We start from the raw sequence: 25,101 nt of genomic DNA on the forward strand, positions 1-25,101 counted from the left end.
AGTGAATTTTTTCCTCTTCACATATCTCTTGAGAGAAAGATAGCTTCCTCAACCTTACAGACATAAAATTAAGTCCAATAGTGGATTTGGTCAATATTTTCAGTAGTTCTGTAGCTAAAATAGGAGAAAAATGCAAAGCTTACCAAAACAGAAGGAACACAAATGGTGTTAAGTATTTAATTCAGAGGAGCACATACAATTCCAGCTGCAATGGAGGGATTTACAGCAAGCTATTTCGTGCTCTCGTATGGAACATTCAAAGCAAACTACAAAGAATAGCTAAGGTCTGAGAAAGATTCTCAGATCTCCTCTATCAGATGTCTCCATTTGTTTCCTTCCATTAGTGTAAATTTCCCCTTCCCAATGCAAGTTCAGTAGCTGGTACTTTAGCATCTGGAATCAATGGTAGATATTTCCTGCAACACACAAGGCAAGCAGCCAACTCCCCCCTATTATTCAAACAGATTTGCTAAAACTTTAATTACACAGTATGGTATGAATCAGCCAAGAGTAAACCTCTAAAGCTATGATCCTTATGTAGAAATGGTACATGAGCTATTAGGTACTGCACCAGTTCTATTAAACCAGTCAGTATTTGCAACCCTTTTTAATTTTGAATAAAAGGATGGCATTGTTTCTTCAACAATGCAAGTAATACAGAATAAAATTACTTCAGCATTTAAGAGAGATCACTCCAATGTCCTCCATGAAAAATTCTGGAGCAAATCAAACAAAATTCTAACCCAATGCCTCCAGTTGATGCTGTCTTGCTAACCATAACACTTTCATAAATTTGGCTATCAGCAAAAGCCAGGAAGGACATACTTAGGGAAATATAATTTTACATTGAAAAGTCTGATGTCCTCCCTAGAAAAAGGAAGACCTTCATTATCAGGAAGTACTTTATGAATTATCACTAGCACTTCAGTATTTCAGATCTGAATCCTTATTTAAGCACTAGAACTACATGTTCCTAAAATGATCTCAAACAGAAAGTTCTGAGAGCCAACACTTGCATATCTGCCTGCCTTTAATTATATGGATACTCCTACCAACAACAGCAGGCTTACTTGAAAGGTAATTTCATTATGTACTTCAGAGTTATTAGCATGAAGACCTAAAATGTGCTAGTGTAAGAGAAGGACACAGGTCCTGAAAATTGCAAAGGAAAACGTTTCAAGCTTAAGGAATACTTGCAGCCTTAAAACATTTAGGAGAGCCAACACCTACATGCAACAACTCGCAGTTTACCAGACTGCAAATTCAAGTGTTACAGCTACTATGACAGCACTACACAACAAATTTGCTTTTTCAGAGTATCAAGTAACAGCTACATTAGTAATGCTTTAGCCTTGGGTTACTCCCATTTAAACCCAGAGATATGTTTCTTTCAAGAATTCAATCCATGAGAAGTATTGCAATAACGTCACCACGGCCCTCACCTCACAGAAGACTCCTGAGAAGCCCTGTGAACACAGGCAACTGAATCCATTCACCAGGTCTTTGCAGCGGCCTCCATTTTGGCATGGATTGCTTTCACACTCATTTGTTTCTGTCTCACAGTTTTTTCCTGTGAAACCACGAGGGCATAAGCAATGGTAACCATTCACTTCATCCTTCACAGAGGGGAAAAAAAGGCAAAAGTAGAAAGATTTGTTTATTGATAAAACTTGCACACAAGAACTCAAGTTATTTCTATACTCTGGATTTATGAACAGCAGTAACAGCACATAAAATTATTTCGTGAAATGGTACAAGAGTCTGCAGGTGCAACATTACACTTTTAACATTTAATCTCATTTAACCAAATGTAATTCCAAACTATAGAATTCATAACTAGCCAGAACAAGATTAGTTTTCAATATGGCACGTAATAAACAAGAGTTACCTTACAAGTCCCTCCATGTTGACATTGTCCATGACAGTCATTAATATCTATGGATAAAATATGCAACGCATTAGAATTTATACTGCAAAGTCAAAGTCTAGCATAAAAAATGGAGAACAAATGATTTTCAGGAAGGATTTTTTTCTGGATGTTTCAATGGAAAGCAAGGATGCTTGATGTCTTAAGAGGTTCTTATTTTAAAAAATATGCAATAGAAAACTACATATTACGTATTTCTATTACAGTGTAATAGAAATTCAATCAAATGTTATCAGATAAATTTCATATCTAACATTTTAGCTAAGAAGTATTTTAAATTTAATCAGTATATGATATCATTCAGAATAAGGGATGAGTGAGTAGGGAGAGATTAGAGTTATGTAAGTGTATATCTAACCTCCTTTTAATACCAATTACATGTCTCAATAAATGTTCCAACAGTATTTTCAATTTATATTGCTGGAAGTTAGAAAAATCCTGACAACAGGTATTTTTTCTTGTACAAGTATGTGTACTATCATTCATCATAAAACCTGTTTTAAAGAATAGTGCATCCTATGGTCAACATACATACTAAAGAAATACTAACTGATATGACAATTTACTCCTGTCCATCCTGGAATGCAGTCACAGTAATATCCACCAATGAGATTTTTGCAAGAGTAAGCATTAACACAGGGTTTCCCCTCACACTCATTAGCATCTGTGAAAGAAGATAAAAGAAAGAAGAGAATAAAGAACAAACCCAGAAACAGATTACCACAGCACCAAGCAAAGTTTCCATGCAATCCAAGCATCAGAAGCTCATATTATACGTTGGTAGGGCACTAAAACCATTTACATACCACAAGTTTTTAATGCATACTTGTCTATAGTAGCACATGCATATTATCTTACTTTTTCCCTTTGCCAAAATTCAAAAAGGTATTATGTTAGTCAGGGCAAATCCCTTCCTTGCCTCTGTAAGCTTATAGTCACTGTTCTGCCACCATGAAGGAGCTACCATCACCAATGCTGTATTTTGAAACAGAAAAGTTACTGGGCATTCTAGAAGAACTATTATAAGTAAGCTTAAGTTGCAGCTTAAATAGTTATAGGTTCCCTTGAAACTTCTGGCTTTAAGATCTAAAGAGGAGCTAAGATACCAATAGTAACACACATCTTCAATGTTTTCTTCAATAAAATCATGTCAGAAACACACTTACATAGAGTTATTCATTATTTGGGAATAATCTCCAGTGGTCTTCAAAACTTTAGTGGGTAATTACTTACCGAGCTGACATGTTGCTCCAATCCACTGTTGTGGACATATACACTCAAATGCATTAACGCCATCAATACAGGTCCCTCCTTGAGCACAAGGGTTAGATGCGCATTCATCAATATCTGGAAAGTCAAAGTGTGCCATGGTTTAAAACTTGGCTTAACCTGTTTTGGGTTTGGGTTTTTTTGTTTTGTGTTTTGGTTTTTTTTGTTGTTGTTTTTGTGGTTTTTGTTGTTGTTGTTTGTTTGGGGTTTTTTAAAAGTTATTTTGAGATGAAGGGGGAGAATGTACAAATAAGCTTAGGAACAGACTAACATTTCTAACCTAATTTTTACTTAGGCTTTTCTCACATCTTTAAGATAGGGTATAGAGGAACTCTGAAATTTTCTATCTGCAAACAGCAAGAAGATTCAGTTAATCTGCCAATGATGAACACATTCATTGAAAGTCATGTTCCTAGACCCTGACACAAGTTTAGCCAGGTTTTTTGGGGGTTTTTGGTTGGGTTTTTTTGAGGATAGTTGCTGTTAAAAAATGGATGACCCCCCCCCCTCATGTTCCAAATCACAGTCAACATGCAAACTAACTACATAGGTCTACAATACATTTCAACTACTTCCCTGTCTTCCAAACCAGACTCCTTTAATGAAGTAATCTACTTTTCTACTACTTTAAGAAGGGGAGAACCTTTCATATGCATGTTTGTATTTCTTAAAATGAATCCATTCTGTATTTTGCTTTAGACCAGCTAAAGAGCCAGAAAGTGTCCTACAAGCTTTGGCAACAGGGTATTTCTTTGGATATGGTCTAGTTATGCTTTTGATAACCTGTGGATTTCAACTGTGTTAAATAGATACTGGTGGCTGCACAGTACCATTAATCTTTTCAGAGCTGTTAAAAGACAGGTAAGACTGTCACCAAATTCCATACCCACAGAGAATGATATTGTCAAGTAAGCTGTATCAACCCTTCCAACCTAACGGGTCAGTCATCAATAAATGCATACCCACCAATGGCACATGTTGGTCCACTCCACCCTGATGGGCAGTGACACTTGAAGCCTGACGAAATTTCATGACAAATTCCACCATTAGCACAGGGATTAGATACACAAGCATGCTCCGCTGGAAAGAGGGAAAGAAAGTCTTGCTAAATACTCTTCCAGTATCAATTAAGGACAACTTACATGGTTAGAAATTGTGTTCTGATTAAAAGTGACCAAGAACATGACCAGTGGAGAGGTGCCTGTACAAAAGTTTGAAGCCTCCCTCTCCCAGCTGCAGAGAGCAAGATTCCCAGTAGGAGACTGAAGCAGGATTTTACTAAATGTGCATCATGCTTCAATATCTACTGACTAGAAAGCCTAAAGGTAGACAAGTCACTATCTCAGTATCCCAGGAGCTAGAGAAGTTCCCTATTAACCTACTGCTTCCAGCCACACACTTCCACTTCCAGGGTGCTCCAGCACTGGGGTTTTTTTCCCTTCAGTGAGACAAAACAGATATGCTGTATGCAGAGGTCTGAACAGTAGTAGTAGTTTCAGTATCAAAGGTCTGTTTAGCTTCATTCTAATACTGTTCCTTGGAAACAGCAAAGAATAGAGCTACTTGCAATTATAGGTAGTACTGCTTGTTGTCACTCTATGTAGGGCTGTAATGCAGAAGCTGCACTAAGCAACAATCAAGTTGAGGAGGGACAAGTTGTATGCCATCATTTTTGATATTTTCCCTCTCAGAAGCCAAGGAAGCTTTTGGAAAGAAGAAAACAATCCCCTTACCAGGAAGACTTTCTAATTGTTGCTAGCATTTATATTTTGGAATCTTTCTTGCAGGCATGTTATCTAGTTTGCAAACTGAATTTACATTTTCATGATGTTAGGTACTAGTACCTAAAGCAGCTGATATACCAATCTACTGTACAGTTAATAATCAGTACAGAACTCAAGTGTATGGCTCCCTTTTTCCCTGCCTCCTCATAAGAGCCAAGGTGCTTCCCCACAACTTTCAGGGCAAGCAAAGACAAGATTTCAACCATTTTAGCTAAAACTTTGCATCACAGTCTAACAGCTGAAGCAAAATTCAAGTTTTGATAGTATCATTAATATCACATAGCACTTTATAGATAAAGTTCAAATTTGTTCTACATCCTGATAAATGTGAAAACCTTCTGCTGATAATAGTTTAGTGAACTTAAGGTCAAACAGTTAAGTGAAAGAAAAAAATGGGTTCTTTCCATCTACACTTACATCTATCAAGGAATAGCAAAATTCAAAGTGAGAAGACTGGGAATACCACATTTTAAAAAAAGGGATTTAACAATCCATCATGGCAAAGAAAGTCACTGCAGAACACCCAACTGAATACTACACATGAAAAAGCTGAACTGAAAGCTTTCCTTTTTCTCCAAACATCAAATCTTTAAAGCAAAATAGGAAAGAAATAGAAATTGCACACTTGCCCCTTCATCTGCAGACACAGCATAATCAGGAAAAGTCTCCAAATACCAAAATAGTCTCCAGTATGTGAAAATTTTGGTCCTTGTGTAACACATACACAGATAAAAATGAAAAAAGCAATATGCTATCTTTGTACTGTGGTCGAGATAGAAAGCAGTTTTTCAAGTTGGATTGACACAGATGTGTTACGAGTCTAGTCAAGAAGGCGTACTTCATCAGAAATATGGTTCAAATGCTTTCCTCCATTTTGCCAGTGGGAACAGGGAAGACACTTAACTTTGTTTAGACTGCTCAAGGTGACTTTGTAAGAGGGCTTGAGCACATTTCCATAGTGGTTAACATCTAGATTATTAATGCAAATGTATTACAAGTCCCATATTAAAAGAAGATTTTAAAAATCAAGTTTCAATTGATCAAAAAGGATAGTGACCATATTCAGGCAGCTAAAAATTGGGCCAAAACCCCACACCACAGTTAAAACTGAAGCGTTCATCACTACTACCTTCCTTAGTCCCCAGCTTGTATAATATGCATATTTGCAAGCAAGCCAGAAGACAAGAAAATGGGTAGCAGGGAGAAAGGGAACAGGGAAAGCTGCACCTGTAACCCATTTCCATAAGACTATAGCCCAATTGCATGTTTGGATTAAAGAAGCAAAGAAATCAAAGGAAAGAAATATTCTCAGTCTTATCTAAATCCAAGGGAAACTGTTGCAGCATTTCTATTGTCTTCAGTGTTTTTTTGAATAGCCACCCTAAGACACTAGACAGGAGAGACAGCTGGCATATCCCCACTGACACACAAAGTAACAATCAAGTTGAAAGGACAAGCTGCATGCCATCACTTTTCACACTTCCCCTCTCAGAAACCAAGCTAGCTTTTGGAAAGGAGAAAACAGCTCCTCTAGAAAAATAAAACCAACAATGAGCATATAAAAATGCCACCTGGCTAACTAGAACATAGCCATGCCTAAAACAGTTTCAGATTTCTGAAGATACATGCAATATCCAGAAGTACCAATTTCGCAGTTCTTTCCAGAGTAGCCATCTGGGCAAGCACAGCGATATTCATCTGGTTCAGTATTCATACAGGTTCCACCGTTCAGGCAGGGATGGTGATTTCCACAGTAATTCAGATCTGGACAGAGAAAAGTGTCAATCAAGAGGGAGCACAAATCTCACCAGTTTAATCCCTTGTCAGACATACAGATGCCTTTCTAGTTTGAACATTATTCACCCACATCATCCCCATATTCCATTAGTTAGCCTGTCATCTGGTAACTATCCACAGAAAGGGAAAGGATGAGCAAGAGACAACTACGTGAGTTAGAAGAGTCGGGACCATTCCAAGCCTTTTGTCTTAAACTTCCTATACTTACGATGTTTAGGCATTATCTGCCATAAAAGAATTAGGCAGAGGAATACTCAGGTAGTTGCACACTAGCAGAAAAAAATGGTTAATGAGTTATCAGTTAATCATGCAACTTAATTTATTTTTCCTGGACATTAATGTTAAGTACCTTTGTTACAGAGCAGGCCACCCCAGTTGGTTTCACAATTACACTGCCATGGTTCATTACAGCTCCCATGAGCACAGCCTGGGTAGCGGACACACTCATCACAGAACTGTCCTTGCCAACCATAATGACACCTAAGATGTAAGTTCACATGTTAAAAGTTAGCAACATGATGCTTAATTATCAGCATTACAGGTATTTAGAACACTACACTTACCATTCTCAAGAACAAGTTCAACTGTTGAATGTACAACAGATAACAAAACTTTATTTCTCCTGTTTAAAAGGGACATACTAGTCCTGTTGAACATCCTTACTGGAACTCATCTTGCTCAACCGTATTATATACCACAGCAAACAACACCAAGCACTACACATTATAAGAACTGTACATAAATTAGTTGTTCTTTCATGAGAAGTCCCATCTGCCAGAGAGGCAGCTGTCTTGTCAATTTCTCAGGACTTAGTTTCTCAAGAGAATCCTTTTTAAAGATTTATTCTATTACATCCTCAGTGTTCTCTAGTGACATTTTGAAAAAAGTGCTCTTTGGAGAAAGGACGAGAGAGAACAGAAACAAAAGCCACTAATAATTAATTTGTTTTAAACAGAGTTGAAATTTTGTCACAAGATTTCTTCAGAGACCAGTATCTTTGTTATCTGTAACAAAATTCTGCTAACAAAAGCAACTGTTTATGCTACAGGAAAAGTGCTAAAGTCTGAACTTAAAAAAAAAAAAGAAAAAAGGACATAGGCTATTTTTTTTTTTTTTTAACCTATATTTCACACACATTTTAATCAAAAAGAAATAGTAAGCTTGCTCTTTTGGGCAAAAACCCACCCCATTCGGCCTATTATTTTAAGAGTATTTCTTACAAACAATTTAGGAGCCACGCTAGCAACAAAGAGATGCATAAAAACACACTGAATGGGAGTTGGGCACATGCATGCCAGTGGAGCCCTAATGCCTACGGGAAAAAAGCATTAGAAAGGAAACTACTTTTTTACATTTAACACCACCATTCTATTATTGGCATGCTTTGAACACCATAAAAGAACAGAAAATAAATTCTTAAGTCTTTGGGGTGTGGTGAGAGAAGACAAGGAAAAGAAATATAAATGAGAGTCTTGGTTCCTTGTGAATCAATCCACTTCCACCATTTTCAGTTAACTGTCTCAATCCCCAGAGGAACAGAACAGGTTATGCTGGCAGCATTTTATTTCAATTTCTACTATTTACATAGGCAGAACGAGTCTAGATGCAGATCTTTGCAAGTTGTTGGTTTTTTTTTTTTTTAAATATAAAGTTCTAGAACTACTCCGAGTTCTTAGTTTCAGTATCTGTTCCTCATCCTCCCTCATAGTCATGGGATCCCTAAGGAGAGCCTCAACTGTGTACCTAGTCCAGAGGCCTCCAATAGCTCATCAGAAGCCTGGAGAACATATGTATTTCAGAAGCAGCTTTTTTTTGCTGTATTAGCAGTAAGAGGAAACAAATACTGCTCCTGCTAAATTTGATCTCTTCCTTCCTCCTCAAGGACAGAAAAATCTTTTCAGGGGCTGGTAATAAATAATAAAAAAAAGCACGCTGTAACTCACTTTACTGGCCCCAACCCAAATCTCCATCCATGCCAAACGTGGCACTACTGCCAGTGATTCACCATGACTATCCTAGCCAGAACCAACTCCCCACCCACATATAACAAGCACTTTCAAGGGCTGAAAGTCTGCATCACAAAGCAAATAATCACAATAACTCAATTTGGTTTCCATACCCAATGGGTAACTTGTGTCTTTGTTTAACACTGCACTGGTGATTAAGAGTGCGAAGAAAAATACAGCTACCTTCTTAGAACTTGAAGGCATCTTAAGGACCTACTTGAGTTTGTAGGTATGCTTGACTGCATTAAAATTAGTTGCACAGAAAAGGATTGCTGCTTTTTCATGATATTCAAGATAGTCAAAGTTTACTGTTAAAGTCACCACCAAGCCCGAGGGAAATAATTTCTAGAGGCTAAAAGCAGTCCAAAGGAACACAGTGTTTACAAGTCAAAAGGTTACTATGTGGTAAGCTGATCAGCCTTCAGTTTACAAGGAAGAGTAAATTAGGATTTCCTCTTGAACAGGAAGTCTGGTCGCATCCTACATTAGCAGGTGCTAGAGCAGCTTTAATTCCACTTCCTTCTAAAAAGATAATGTTTACATGGATCTCGGCTCACTCCTAGAGCAAGATGTGATCAATAAAGTGAAATCAATTCAGAAACAGGCATATTGTAATTTATGAAAAAAATATCAAGCCAAACCACAAGGATTAAAAAAGGCTAGTGATCCACTACGAGAAGCCCAAAAGGTACAGATACAAAAAGCAACATCTTCTATAAAAAACCCAACCAACAACAACAAAAAAAACCCCAAACCAAAAAAACCCAACCAAAATTCATTTTCAAGTAACAACAACTTGTGTAAAAGCCAAAAGGAAACTACTAGTGCACTTAATGGTGGGCTAAAGTTACTTTTTCCCTGCTTCTCCCAGGTGAGAATAAATTGTTGGAAGTTTCTGCAATCCTAAATTTTTCACATCTGACTAAAGAAAGCCAAATTTAGAGAATTCATAAGGATTCCCATTGTTCAACAGACAAAGAAAATTCTTATTGGAATCAAGATTCTACTTCCTTTGTCCTTCCCCTCTGCTGACTTCATCGGCTCTAACTCGTCTTTACAACCAAACACACGCAAAACAGAATCAGAGATGGCTTAATCTTAGCCCTTGCTGGGTTATTAGCAGTACAAAAGAAGCTACTATAAATAGATTGTTACAGTTTAGTAACTTCCTGATGGAAGGTTGAAGTACAGGCATCTGCTCCCAGACCAAAGTGTCCCTTCAGGTCAGGATTAACGCAGAGAGAGTGCAATAGGAATAGAAGAACAATTGCTAGTTATCTTGAAACCAAGAACTTGCAGAAAAGATCCTGATAATTCTACAGACATGCTTCACAGCTTCCATTTTCCCTAGATCAGAGTCTGGTGGCAACAGAAAATGAGAATTTAAATACAAGGCTGGAGGAAGGGGAGGTGGCAGGAGTTAGCATGAGCAAAGCTTCTAGATAACATTTCAGTCTTGAGATTAGGGAAACTGCAACTGTGCAGGAAAAATACTGTTGTCATTAACAAGTAGATAAAGCCACAATAGTTCAACTCATAGTGTATACTTGGTTACAGTAAGACAGTGGGGCTTCAAACAGATGAGTTCCAGGATAAGGAAGAAAGACTTTCTACGGTAAATCTCAATGTGTTTAAAGTAGTAAATTTAGTATCAAGGAATTGTACAGAAGCACCCGTCACTACACACAGTTCAAAGATACATATGTACTTGGAGGATGCAATAGGGGGAAGTGGGGAAAGGAGAAATAGAAGATTTGAGGTTTTTGCTTTTCCTGGTGCTATTAAAAAAGCTAAACTGGTCAAGTTCAATAAAATAGAGATTTTTCTACAGAACTGTACTTTCCCTGTATTCTTCTGAAACAGTTATAATTAAGGAAAAAGCTGATACTCATCTTTGCTTTCCTCTGAGGAGGTTTGTGTTATAATTATTTAGTGAAAGCTAGGTTGAAATTGAGCATTTCCAAACCAGATGGCACAAGGTCTTCAAAAGATCCCATGTTGCTGTATGTAAACAGATACATTATTTGTGAGGATAAGGCCCTGAGCAATCTGGTCTAACTAGACCTCCTTTAGGCAGGAGGTGGAACTAGATGATCCTGGAGATTCTTTCCAAACTCCATGATTTTATCGTAAATCCTACAACAGCAGTTACGGAAGTGATGTGGAAAGGCAAAGAGATGTACCCAGAACCTGATGGTCTGTAAACCACGGTCCCTCAGCACTTCGCATGATTAGCTCCTCCTTAACCAAAAGGAAGACACCTGTTACATAGCAAAAAGTTAGCACGCTCTCAACAGTCAACTTTAACTCAGCTGTTTCATGCTACCTCACACATGGTGTATTCTCCTGGTTCAATCCCTTCTAGTTATTTGAGAGTCCTGAACTTTCTGCACAGAAAGTTCAGCTGAGAAACTTCATATTGCAGGTCTCATCGAATCACTAATCTACTCTAGTTAACCTTATGAGAAGGCTCATAATACACAAGAATGAGAGGATACCCAAATAAATTGTTCTATGCCTAGCTACAGAGGTTTGTCAGCACTTCATGCATAAATACACCTAAACCACCAATGCGAAGGAAATCAAAACTAAACTACTCTGAAGTCTAGATCAGAATATGGGGTGTAAAAATAAATTAAAAAAATCCTAGGGAGGATGTAGGCAATGTGGTATAAGCCTTTAATTACTGCAGGTTATACCTTACTAGTATATTACACATCCTACAAAGGCTGAAGTGACAATCACATTTACACATCATTTTTTAAGCAGGCTTTTTGGAGGGAGCTTCTCCCACTCATATTTCAAGTGGAAACTGTGGCCAAAACACTCAACACAGGAAAACGAAGCAAAACAGTGACATTAAGAGCAGAAGCAAAATGCATCATTCAGGGGTGGGGGAGAAATAACCCTCTTAAATGGAAAACCACTGAATTTTCTAATGACGTGAACAGGATGGCGTTGCATAGGCCAGAACAATAGCTTTATATTAGTTATTTACTTAAAATAACTATAAGAAAGTCTGTTTAATCTTTTAAAAGATTAATTGTTGCATAGCAGGCAGCAATATGGTCTAGCTGTTAGATCCTACAATCCTGAGAATCCAGATTCAATGTTATAGCTAGTATGGTACTCACTAAGATTTGTCACAGAAGTGCTTTCTCCACTTTCCTACCTTTGAAATAGGCATGATAATTTTGTGACTAGGGAAGGAAGAGATGCTCGTTAATGAACTCAAATAATTTAATTACCTGAAAACTTGTCAACTTTTCCTCTCACCCCAAGCATTCTTATTAGACCAAAAGATACAAACCTTTCACTACAAACTTTTTTCTCCTCTAATAAAGGAAGTTATTGAAAGCTAACATTCTCATTCCAGTACTTTGAGTTTTGTGAAGGAGCTGATAGAGAGGATGGTTCAAAATTGTTTAGCCAGAACACAACGAGCAAGCATCCCTCAGTTAACTTGCAGTAAGTGGCTCTAAGGGTGTGTCTATATTTGCATTAGTTCACACCAGGAGCACTCTTTTTAAGTGAGCTGCCTGACCATTCCTGTTGATGGTGTGTTGGTTCACATCACAGAGTTGTTTTGGAACAAAGGAACTGGATTCCTTTTAGGTTAAACTAAGGTAATGTAAAACACAGTATGCCAGGAGCACACCTAATGTGTTGCAGCTGCAGACAAGGCATTTAGTCCACAAGAACAGACTAGAGCTAGTCTAAAATTAAAAAAACTGAAGTGTTTTTAGTATGGATATTGGGTTCTTAACACTGCTTTGATCTACTGTTCCAATTTGTCTGCACTACCTACTATTGTAGACACAAGTTAAAGCACTACATATTTTTACTTACTGTACACCACCTGCTCACATTCTCCTGGAAGCAGCATCCACCTTTAGGATTTATTCTGTGCCTTACTACCCACTAACCATCCAAGGAAGCAAGTGCAGAGCATGCAACAGTTCCTTGACCAATAAAGAAACAAAACATGGGATTCTTTTTTGTCTAAATTAATATGTCTACTTGGGAAATACTTGCCAAAAATCCCAGAAGGCTCACCACTATGACATGAAAAACAATAATAAAAGCATACTGGTTATGATAACAGGCAAGAGAACTTGTATGAGGAGACACACAGCAACTGTAATAATTTTACAAGTTCTTTGAAACTTGAAGTTGTCATACAGTATCTTGCATCAAAGAGGAAACAGGAGAAGATGTCCAGGTACTGGTACCAAGTGCATTCCTGCAGGGCCAAACAATAGCCCTACACTCTTTAGGGACCATAGCTAGTCCAAGATTGCAGGAATTGAAATGGTCAGATGACATGGCAGCTAGCCTACTGCTCAAGACTTTTTCTAGTTTACTGTTCAGAGCAGCTTTTGAGATTTCTCATAATTCCATTCTGGAACAATTGTGGAAGGAAGCCATATCATTTAGATCTGGCTGATCTAGCTAGTATGGAAGTTCTCTATCTCTTACTGTCTTCCCACTTTCAGAAGCAGGTATTGTATTTCCTTCTTTTTTCAGTCCTCTACAATGTTTTGTTAGTCCTCTATAGTCTTTCAGTAACAACCTGTTTTGAAATGCCTCACCAGATCCCCTTGTACTCAAGAATGAATTTACAAGAATCCAGCTGCCTTTTTTTTTTTTCCCCCTCTAATTTTAGGCAGAGTTCCCCAATGCTGATGTTAACCATGTTATCCACCCAACTGTCATGAAAACATAAGACATTAGTGATACTGGTAGGCCTCCTACTGAAAAGGACAGGAAGACTACGCAAGCCTTTAACATTTAACAAAGGATTTCTAGAACACTACTAGACCCCCAGCACTCCAGGTGGTTGGAGCTCCTTTTGCAACTCAAGCTTTTGTTCCTGCATCTCTGTGAATAAAGCACTGAATAATAGTTGAGCAGGTTACAGCCCTTATAGGGACAGATTAAGGGAGCAAAACCACTTGGGAGAGGCCTACAGCATCTGCAGGCACTGCTGGACACAAGAAATCAGCGTCCCAAGCAGGGCTGAAACGAAATAGAAGGACTACCAAAAGGCATGGCACTGGACAGAAAGTTTGAGAAATCTGTTTCAACAGGACAAACATAAGATACACGATTAAATAAAAACAAACAAAAAAATCACCAACATTGTAAAATCAAAATTTTGTCACATATAGTTCAAAAGCAGTTCTAGAGTAAGACAGTTCAAAGCACACAGATTAAACAATTAATTTACTTTTAAAACTTTTAAACTGTATGCTTGTTTTGTTCACCTTGCACAAATTCACATTACAGTACTATTAACAATCCCATTTCGAATTCATTTCAGTTAGTGTATACATTCTAAAGAAATTTTTGTATCACAGTTGTGTGAAGTAAGGTTTGCATTTCCCAGGACATAACCTAGGTCCTACCACAGCTCAAGAAGCTGAACGCAAGCTGAGCAGTGTTAGGGATTTGACCTCTTTTGTTTTGCTTTGGAAGAGAAATTTAAACATTCAAAGGCAACAGGAAACCTACAAAGACTTCTGAAAATACCATCATCCTGGCAGGAATATGACAATGTAGGCCAGATAGGATTGAGCCTAAACCAGTTATAAGCCATTAGATCCCATTCTTCTCTAGACAGTTTAATGGAATTTAACAAAGTACTTCAAATGATGCAAAAACATACAAAAGGCACCAATCATCATGGCTTGGCAATGTTGCTTCTTTGACAATCCTTCCTACTACTTAGGGCTGGTGAAGTCAGTCAAGACCACCATTTGGTCTGCCACTGCAGGCAAAAAAAAAATATTCAACAGTGAGTCTTGATATACATAAAGGTTGGGTTTGGGGTTTTTTGTTTTGTTTTGTTACTTTAAGATTGCAATTTCCCATCTTTGCAAGATTCAGCTAAGTTGCTTTTGTTTTCCTCAAGGAAGTAATTTTGCTCATTATTCAGTAATTTTTTATTTTTGCTGAACTACCTCCACAATGACAAAAACTTATCACCTAGACCCAGCCATACCACAAAATTGTTTCCTATGTCAGGTCATTTGAGACATCAGGTCATCCCCTACTTAATTTCCATCCATGAAAGTTCAACAAAAGAAATGGCAAACTTAAAACCACCCTAACTTCCTCAAAACAATGGTTACATGAATTTGCCCAACAGACAATGTACAGTTACAGCTAATGGCATATCCTTTATTAACAGTCATTTAGCTACTTTTAAGATCTGGTTTTGGTATAACATTTAATCCAAGAACAGCTCTAAATTACACTGGAACATCAAAGCATGGAGGGTAGGTCCTTTCTATGAGAGTTAGGCTGAAGCCTCAGAGCTATTGCTTAAGTTACCTGCATGTTCATGCAGGTTGAAGATGGAAAACGTTTTCCAACTTTTCTATTTATAAATGCCACCGCAGATTTTGGCAACCAAGTAGCTATTGGCACCAGCAGATTTCCATACATCTCACACATGTTTTTCTCACACTTTCATTTTCTTTCTGAATTAGAAAAAAGACATTGTTTTCACCTATTAAATGACAGTAGCAAACTGTCCAAAAACCAGGATGAAGGAATCTAGATTATAATTCAATAGCACCAAACATAGCTGTTTCTTTTAAGTAACAGCTTCCTTTACACTGCTGAAGATAAAGGTCATGTCTGTAAGCCTTGCTTATTTTTAGTTCAGCATCTTTTTTCTACAGAAAGTATTACCCATTTGGGTTAAAAGCAACTTTTGTAATATAGCCTAATAACTATTACAGAATACAAGTTAAAGATACCTATGTGAACAAGCTCAAGCTACCAAATCACATTTAAAGAGGTAGCTGAGAACCTTCTGCAGTACCGCAAATGGAGTGGCCAGACATAGAAAGGCCATTGTTTTCCTTCAACCTGCTGATCACAGATCTATTGCTTCAGCAAATAGGCATTAACAAGGCAGATGGCATACAATCCATCTGAAACATTAAAGTCCCTTATTCCTTCCCCTGGGTACTTTCTTTCAGATGAGAAAATCCATCCAACAAAATAGTGAGATTTCTGGTCAGAGTCCTTCAATAGACTCAGTGTTATTTTTGTGAGCTTTGTTTAGCTGGGCAGGTTAGAAGGGGGCACCTAGACTTACAACACTAGATGCTTCTTCACGCCAGTGACATGCTGAGAGGACAGGCTTTGCTTGTATGAGACTACTTATTGACAGACACCTTAAAAAAAAAAGGTACCACAGCCACCCAGCCCCCCCGTCTTCAAAGGTTTTGTATTCCCTTCTTTAAACCTTATTCCTCCTCTCCAACTTCTGTCTTCCCAGATACAGTTGGTATGAGAAAAATGAAAGCGAAGAAGGAAATTGCACCACCCCCTCTCACCTCCCCCACCGCCCCCAAAATGTTTTGCATTTGCTTAAACCTGTTGCTTTTCCACCTTTAATTCAAAGGCTCCTTGCATTCGAAAAGCAAACATTCACATGCTCTTAGGACACTCCTTTGATACCTACAGGACTCCAGAAACCCTTACATGAATCAAAATTCACTAGAGTAGGTTCTCAAGGGGAAAAATGTGTTCTTGGAAGGCTCAAGGGAAGGATTACTTCTTAGGCAGAAGTGATACTGGCCCATCTCTCAACCACAATCTCTATTTGTAACCTAAAAAAAAAATAATCACCAACAGCAGCAGGGCCACACAATACTTGAAATCACAAGCAAAATATTTAATGATATGAAAAGATCACAAAAAACACTAAATAGAAATATTCTTTCCTACAAAAAGGAAGCCATAGTTTAAATATCTGCCTTGAAAAACATCTTTTAAGGGAGGTTTTATAGCTCTTCAGAAGTGAAACTGCAAATGCACTATAGTGCTGCACTTCATACACTGGAATTTACAGTTTTCAGTCATATTTGAGAGCTACAACACACCAAATCTTCTACAAGTCAGCACCATCTGATGGAAGTTTCAGGGAAGTAAGAAACCACTCTGCGGTGCAACAATTTAAGACTTAACTTTGTTATCTACCATACCCCACTGTCAGAAACTTCAGGCTCTCCAGCAGGACAGGACTTGTTTGCATGTCAGCTCACAAACTGGCACTTCAACCCCAGCTTAGCTCTAAGCCTAAGCTAAGCGACCTGCACCTTATTTCTGCCACTTCTGTGATGGCTGTAGTAGTTACTAGTAGGAGGATGAAGCAGAATTGCCTTAAACTATCACAGCTTGCCACAAATGGTATTTGTCAGCTCTCAGGGAACAGGCTTCTGGCAGCCAGTTCAGTTTCACATCATTCCAAGCAAGCAGATTCAATACAGCTTACAAAGGAACCACTGCACAAATCTACTCTTACAACAATGCATACAACTCTGACCACAAAGAAACTCAAGAACTTACACAGCATCCCAAACTTGCAAGTAGACCTGTGTAGCCAGTGTAAAAATAACACCCATTTCCCCTGACCTACTACGTTGGATGCCTGAACTTGTACATGGAAACAATCAACTCCTTTTGCTATCGCAGAGTCTACTTAGGCTTCATCACAAAGTTAAGGGAACATTTCAGACACTGTTCTCTTGAATTTAGGGACAAAACACATTCACCTGGGGTAGAAAGTTTCGATTGGGGTTGCTACTGTATATCCATTGCCACCAAAAAAACCTTTTTTCTTGGAAAAGCTAAGTTTACTATATTTTGGTGACCAAACATGTATATTGAGTGTTCTAGGACTGTGAGCATTTCCTAGTCATAGCAGTCCAAAGAGAAAGTTCCCCTTTTTATTTGAGGGTAAAAAATAGTACACAGAGATCAAAGCTCCTAAGGATTTTGAAAAGAAAAACGATTATTCTCACTTGATAAAGGCATAGTTTTGGATTACATGAAGCAAATCTGTTCAGGCCTATATGTACAAAAAAAATAGAATAGGATTGCAAAACAGTATGAAGTATACGCAGTTCTTACACATGTGAATTCTACTTCAAATCTATTTCCATCCATGTTCCTGCATAGAATTTTTTCCATTTTAAAGTAGACTTTTAAAAAGTAGTATACATGGAAAATGCTAGAAGAATCAGTACTTATAAAAAAAGATACTCAAGCATACAAACTTACTTGCATTCCCCAGGTGTACTGCAACCACCATGGAGCAAGTTACATCCTTGTTTACATACAGCTGTAAATAGAAAAAGATTTAGGCATTAGTCTGGGCAGCTAGGTATCCATCAGTACAGCAGCAATCCGGAACTGTTCAGCTAGGGCTTCTGTCACTTAGCTTATTTGTTTTTTGTGCAAAGCAGACTGTCTTTTGCCATATTCCAATAGTTGTTGCTTCCAGCTAGCTATTTCACAAACCACAACCCCATTACAACTGTTTATGAAAAAAAAAAAATAAAATAACTTAAGGTAAGTCCTTGAAAAAGTTGATATCAAATAGGTTTGCAGCAAGAGTGTCATCACTGAAATATTTATCAAATACAGTTATTTTTTAAACCTGGTGTTAGACTGGTATTATGCTGGAAATCCCAAGCTTCAAAAGATACACATGACCTTGAGTAAGCCCTAAAAATGGTCTCCCTTGTCATTAACAAGGTTTTGCTGAAAAGGAACAGAAAACAAAACCAAGAAGCCCTCAACAGAAAGAGAGTATGTCAAGTAATTTTAGCACTAATTACTCACTGAGACTGAAGGCAAAACGCAGAGATTTGAGTGGTACATTAAAAAGGATGACTACACTTGAATTTCTCTTCATATTAAGAGGTATCAAAAAGCTTTCAGCTTTGCACACATTACACTTAAAACTTTTTCATTTGCAAACAGTGTTACAAGGGTATTTTTACAGGATTAAAGTCTACAGTTGTACTACTGATATCACTGTTCAATAAAATCTTACATTAACAGATGTGATACATCATTTTGTTTTGAAGTAACACCACTATTGAATAAAGTCAAATAGTGAAAAGATGTTTGACTACTTCGAATCCTAAATTTGTTGTGTAGACCCCATAGCACACACCACAAGCAACACTGTATCCTGCACTGGGCTCCACTCTTCACAAAGGATGTTTTTTTCAAAGACTTGTATTCAAAGGACAAAGTCTGTATGTGTTAAAATTAATATGCTACAGCACTGACACTACAGAAATCCCTCCTGCAGTTTATACTTAACATATATACACTAGAGCTAATCTAAAATGAAGGAAACAGTACTACCTTGTTTACATTCTTCTCCCATCCAACCTTCCATGCAGGCTTTGTTTCCATTTTGATCACACGTGTAGTGACCAACAAAGTCATCTCGAGGACCACAAAATTTATTGCACAGAGCACTGTAGTAATTTTCATCACACTTCACTCTTATTTGTACTTCAAAATGGGCAACAGGACCATTAAATTGTAGTGTCTTCCATCGATCTTCCGGGTTGATCATGCCAGCATGTGCCACTCGTTCTATTAACAAGTCTTCACCTTTTTAAAAAAAGGTAAATTCAACAGGCAATAAGTTCGATAGCACACAAGAGCATATAAATTCAAATCAAAAGTATTTAACTGGTTAAGAGAAAACCTGGTAAAGAAAATGTTAAGATGATAAAGATCTACTGTATAACTGAATTTTCCTTTGCCTTGCAAAGTTCATTACAGGAAGGCTAATTTAAAAAAGTGTCCCAAAGGAAATATTAAAAAACCCTGGAACATAATCCATAGGAAATAGCTTATTTTCCAAGGCAGCCAAACATACCACACCCACACGCTGACAACTAGCAGCTTTATCTTGATCTGAGGCTCTTTTTGGCTCCTTTTTGTTCTTATAAAATTGCAAAATCTGCATAACCTAGTAGCTGAGATATTAAAGTTCTATAGTGCAAGTTTAATTTTAAAAATAAAGCAAAACACATAGTATACTCAATTTGCTGCAAAATTACTAAGCAACCATAAACACTCTGGTAGGCTTGCATTATGTACATAAACTAGCTTGTTTCTATTTTATCATTCTCTCTACAGAAAAGGAAAATTATCTTTAACAAGCATTTCATAGAACACTGTGTAACTAGTATTTGACATTTTGAGAAGAAATATACAAGTGAACCCAGGATTGTCAAGGGGCCATTCTCAACCCTGTATCCTGCTTATCCTTATCCCCAGTGGAACTACCGATAATTGTGATCACTGTTGCAATATACTCTATAAGGATCCTGCCTTGCCCTCAGAGAAAGCAGCAGCACTGCTACTGCCAGGTTTCATTAACTGAGACCAAACGTGCACAAAGTATTATCTATCACATGGGACAAGAGGATTCCAGGATATAAGATTATGGAACTGCCAACACAAAGTATTTTCATTTTTATGAATATCCATTTTGTATTTTTATCCATTTTATTCTTGGTATAGAAGCTTCAGTACTAGGAGTTGAGACACAATTATAGTCAGTACAGTGAAATTATACGATTGCTTCAGTAAATGTTAAGAATAAGCAAAGCACAGTAAGGGTAAGGATAGACAGCGAGTAACCCCAGTAATAAGTTTTCAAATGTTTTCACTATTCAGATCTGGTAACATCCTACCGCAAGAGTTTTTCTAGGTGACTCTGCAAGCTGTAGCTGGAACTCCAAGCACTATTTAAGGACAAGAAAAAGGTACACAAGCTCCACTTGTATACACGAACTTCACACCCATTTATGAAATAGCGATAATATTGCCAGCTCAGAGCTTCAGTGTCCATCTTCTTTAAATAATAAAGATTGTTTAAAATTCATGTTAAAAGAAATGAGGAACCAAAAACTTGCACACAGCAAGAGGCTGTAATGGTAGCGAGATAAAGTCTAAACTTCAGATTATTAATAATATAAAACACACCAAGCTGGGAGCAAGCAATACTAAACTATCTTTTTTCAGCAAATGCATTTCACCTACTTTCTTTCTAGAAGTCATTAACCTAATCTATTTAGAAAATAAAACCAAATGAGTGACTGTTTCTCACCTAGGAGGTTATTGACAGCATAGAAGTATCCTGTGCATCTGTTAACAAAACTGCACTTCCTCCTCAGTATGTAAAAGGACTGAAGCAACAGTTTTCAGTCGCTCCAACATTAAAGGAAAAGGAAAGCTACAGAAGTAGTGGGCTTTGCAATGTATTTTTGTTATCTTAACATCTTTTTTCAAGCTTGCTTCTACCATAAAAATCTTTCCCCTTAAAATTAAAGAATATTGAACTTAAAAAAAAAGCTGTTTTAATTAAGCATTGAGAGGTTCTCCAATTATTAAGAACTCAAAGTATCTCTCTGCTTTGATATTAGAAGTGGTATTGCCATGTATAGGCTACAATTCATGCTTGCCTGGACTAGTCTGCATAAAACATTTTACGGCTAGACAAGACACATTGATGTCTATCCCTGTTCTTTAACTCTCTAAATCCTACATGTGAATTCGTCTGTCATCCAGCAGCACACGGTCAAGTAGCAGAGTGGACAAGAAACCTGCAAGCTAGAAAAGGCTGCCTGCATTTTATTTTTGACTGAACAGGATATCTATCATACCACCAGCCACCATTAAAAGCTTCATGATTAGATTCAACATCCTTTTATAATCGTATTCTTCTCTAATGACTATTGATCTGAAAAACTGTAAAGGAAAAATGCTGAATCATTGAATGGTCAAAGAATTTGAACAAATAGCAAATAGGCATTATAGAGCTATTTTCCAGCTATCAGCAACACAGGCTTATTAAAAACGGCTGCAACAGCCACTGCTATAAAACTGTTTCCTCAAAGTGCATCAGATGGACTGAAGAACAGGTCCTGAGATTAAAGGAGTGACTTATATAATAAAAATCTTATCAAGCATCTTCAGGCTAATGCAGATTCAGGCTCAGTTAAACAACTGGAACAAGCATTACAGCCATTGCAAATATACCTATGCAGAACAGTCCTCTTGATACCTGGGGTCAAGAACAGGGGAAATAACCCATTAGTGCCTTTTTTTTTTTTTGAACACTCAAGCTTTATCTTCACAAACTCCTCTGAAAAAGAATGTATTCTGAGTCTTAAGAGCTCTTCCTCTAGCTTATACCAGCAAAAGTAGGGCTTAACAGCCTAAATAAGCAAGCCAAATAATTTACCCTGAACCACAAAAGGCATCAGGAAATCAACTCCAAGACATTTAGTTTCTAATGCTAAATTCTTAAATACCAGAGTAAGTATAAGAATTCTGCTTTACTTCAAATTTAAAACTGATCCCAAACAGAATGTGCATCTTCCAAAGAGATCTGTAATTGCAGGGAGGAACATGTTTGCCAAGGTTCCTCCTTCCTCCCCCACAATGCCAAAGTGTTTCTGAAGATATTCAGTCTCACGTTTAACTGTTTTGATGAGACAAGTTTGCTCCCTGCATCTGGTTTACCATTAAAATTCCCCTTAGGAACTCACACAAGTTACCTTTAGCCCTCAGTAAAGGCAAAGAGCTGCGTATTGGTTATTGGTCAAAAAAGCAGCACACACTACTAGAACCTCCTCCCTCCAACACACCTCAGAAGCAATAAGGCTTCTCTTCCTTGATGACTAAGAAGTTTTCTACAAGCCTCTCTAGAAAAGCAGATAGCGAAACAGACATTTGCATAAAAGGAGATAATGGCTAAAAGGTGGTTCTTTAATTAATGTTCCCAAAGCACCTGATTTTTGGAAGAGAAAGCCTCATCTGAAGAGTATCTAACTGTAACTGTGCAATCAGGAACCATTACTGCACTTAAATAAGAACACTGCTCATCAACACCCTAACTTTTAGCAGAGGTCAGACATTCCCAACAAGCCAGTCACAGGGCAATACAAAAAGTGATGCTGGTAGCTGTTTGCAAGGAAACACACACAGTAGCGGATGGACTTCATGCCCAAAGGAACAGGAGGTGCCCAGCTCAAGAAGCACATTCTCTTCAGCATTTTTCAAGCAACCATTTCAAAAAGCTATAAGGACAGATTAGTCTCCTACAGACTAACATGAAAGAGGAAGGCAACCACTGCATCCCTGCGGTAGACATGTAGTCAAATGGAAAGTTACTTTACACGTGAAGATGCCAGCTTGCTTCGTAATGGCAGCACTGGGCTAGGTGTTGCCAAGACTTCTGCTATACAACTAAAAGTTTGCCAAGTCAAATGACTTACCTGGAAAGCAGTTAACTGCTGTGACAGATGACAGAGAACAGGCCCTTTACAGTGACTTTGTATCTAAGGCAGTTTCCTCTCCCCCTCCTCCACTCTCCCAAAGCAAACAAGCGGTAACACTATACTGCCACAAGCTACCCTCCGAGCCAACCCTGCTGCACAGAGGAGGAAAAAAGCACAGGAGTAGTTCAGGAATCAGTGTCTGAAAGCCCCTCTTAGAGTTTGTAGTTTGAGGTAAGTATTGGGGAAACACTTGCCCTGGCAGATTTGTTCTTGAGATGGTACTTCACAGATCTGCTCTGAGCACCCTTGCCTTGCTTTCGATGTGTGCAAGGAAAAACATAGGATGCTAAGACATAGAGGGAAGGATGAATAACAGCTGTTCTAAACCTTCAAGTTGTTCACTGGAAACCCCTCTTTCCAGGTTTGGGGTTTTTTTGTTTGTTTGTTGGGTTTTTTTAGGCTTTTTGGGGGGTAGTATTGTTTTTTGTTATTGTGTTGGGTTTTGTGTTTTATAAATACCCACCTGAAAGTCCAAGCTGGAACACAGGACCTGCATTTAACTTTCAGCCTTACTCATACCCATTAAAGGAAAGCAAAACCTGACTTTGGAACCAATTAATCAGCTTATAAACAGACTCTTGCAATTACTTTGATTAATCTTTCTTACAGTAGCAACAGAAGACACATGTAACCTGATCCAGAGATCAGCATAGTGTTCAGGATATGTTAGGGAGTTCAGCTTTCCACAGATAACTCTCTTCACCCCTCCAGGATGCAGATATTGTTCATCTTTTCTCTGGAGGAGTTGCCATATTCCCTTTCCTATTCTCTTAGATATGAATTTTTACTGATTTGTCCCTGTTTGGCAGTTCAGTAGATCTTGCAGAAATACAAGGTAAGTAGCATTTTTGCATCTTGACAGATTCACAAGGCAAAACCTACTGGAGGACTCCCTGCCAAGACCACTCAAAAAAACCCCAAAAACCAAAACAAAAAAAACCCAAACAAACCCCCACACCCACAAAAAACAACCACAAATGAAAAACTTCAGCATTAAGAATTCTTCCTAGGAATCTAACATGCAAGTCTAAATTGAAGCACGGCAAAGCAACATGTCTGTATCATGGAATCAGTAAACAGACTACTGAAACATTTAACCAAGACAAGCGTTTAGCTAAGTCTTCTGCCAAATTACAGGCCAAGAAAGCCTTCCTAAATTCACATGACAAGCCTTCTAGGTTTCAGATGCAATACAACTTAACAGCATATCTCTCTGGCAGCCTATATTAAAGGCAAGTTCACCCTCCATTAGCAGCTTCTCATGAGAGCTAAACTGTCATCTGACACATACAGACTCCTGGAGTTCATGGAAACTTAAATTAAGGAGGTGGCCCACCAGCCCTCCAGAAGACACTATATATCCTGTCGGTCTGAAGTTCAGGGAAAAAAAATTACATCAATGCAAGTAAACAGCTTTGTTACAGCATGTTAAAAAACTAAAAAGCTAAGAAAGACTTAACAGAAACCTAAAGTGATTGTCCCCTTATCGAGCCTATTTAAAAAAGAAACCTGAGTTTTAAAACTACAGGTTTGCAGAACGATTCTACAGATTCTAAGACATAAACATAGCAAGTTACAGGACCATTATTTATTAAGTAGCTTATTAAAAAACAAAATTCAGCAGTTAAATGCATACAGATCTGTTTTGCAGGATAGGCTCTTCATGTTCACTCCCTTCTATACCATCTCATGAGTTGATCTGCTATCTAGAGCTAGGGCATGAATATTCCAATATTTGCTGTACTAGCTGCCTCTAGGTAAATTATTCCCAAGCTGGAAACTATTTAAAGGAATTAACTTCATGTAATACTTTTTGAACAAAGCATTCAAAAGGATGCCTCCGATCTGTTGCTATGTAGGATATCTAAACTTATTCAAGATTCAGGCTTACACTGCTCAGCACAAAAGATCTCATTTTGAATACCATGTCCAGCTTTGGGAAGAGCCATTCAAGAAGGCTGTGGACCAACTGAAGGGTTGCAGCAACATGAATTAGCAGAGATCTAAAGAAAACATACCTATTAGAAAAGGTTAAAGGAGCTGTTAAACAACAAGACACAAGAAACTTAATTCTAACAGAGGGTGGGCTCAGGAACAAACTACAAACTCATCATTACTTTGTCTGTCATTGGAGACAG

General features: G+C 37.9%; 1 protein-coding gene across 1 annotated transcript in view; it reads right to left on the reverse strand.

The window, feature by feature from the left end:
* JAG2 (jagged 2) overlaps nt 1–25,101 on the reverse strand; it is a 90,881-nt gene that overhangs the window by 17,566 nt on the left and 48,214 nt on the right. Inside the window, exons 8-16 of the mRNA XM_010584184.1 lie at nt 18,963–19,217; nt 17,865–17,925; nt 7,127–7,257; nt 6,625–6,744; nt 4,163–4,276; nt 3,161–3,274; nt 2,478–2,591; nt 1,889–1,935; nt 1,443–1,616 (exon numbers count right to left, since the gene is read on the reverse strand). Of these exons, the coding sequence (XP_010582486.1) occupies nt 1,443–1,616; nt 1,889–1,935; nt 2,478–2,591; nt 3,161–3,274; nt 4,163–4,276; nt 6,625–6,744; nt 7,127–7,257; nt 17,865–17,925; nt 18,963–19,217 (1,130 nt within the window). The remainder of the gene's footprint in view (nt 1–1,442; nt 1,617–1,888; nt 1,936–2,477; nt 2,592–3,160; nt 3,275–4,162; nt 4,277–6,624; nt 6,745–7,126; nt 7,258–17,864; nt 17,926–18,962; nt 19,218–25,101) is intronic.

This window comes from Haliaeetus leucocephalus, unplaced genomic scaffold (genome assembly GCF_000737465.1).
Source record: "Haliaeetus leucocephalus isolate CR32 unplaced genomic scaffold, Haliaeetus_leucocephalus-4.0 Scaffold944, whole genome shotgun sequence".
NCBI classification, from domain to species: Eukaryota; Metazoa; Chordata; class Aves; order Accipitriformes; family Accipitridae; genus Haliaeetus; species Haliaeetus leucocephalus.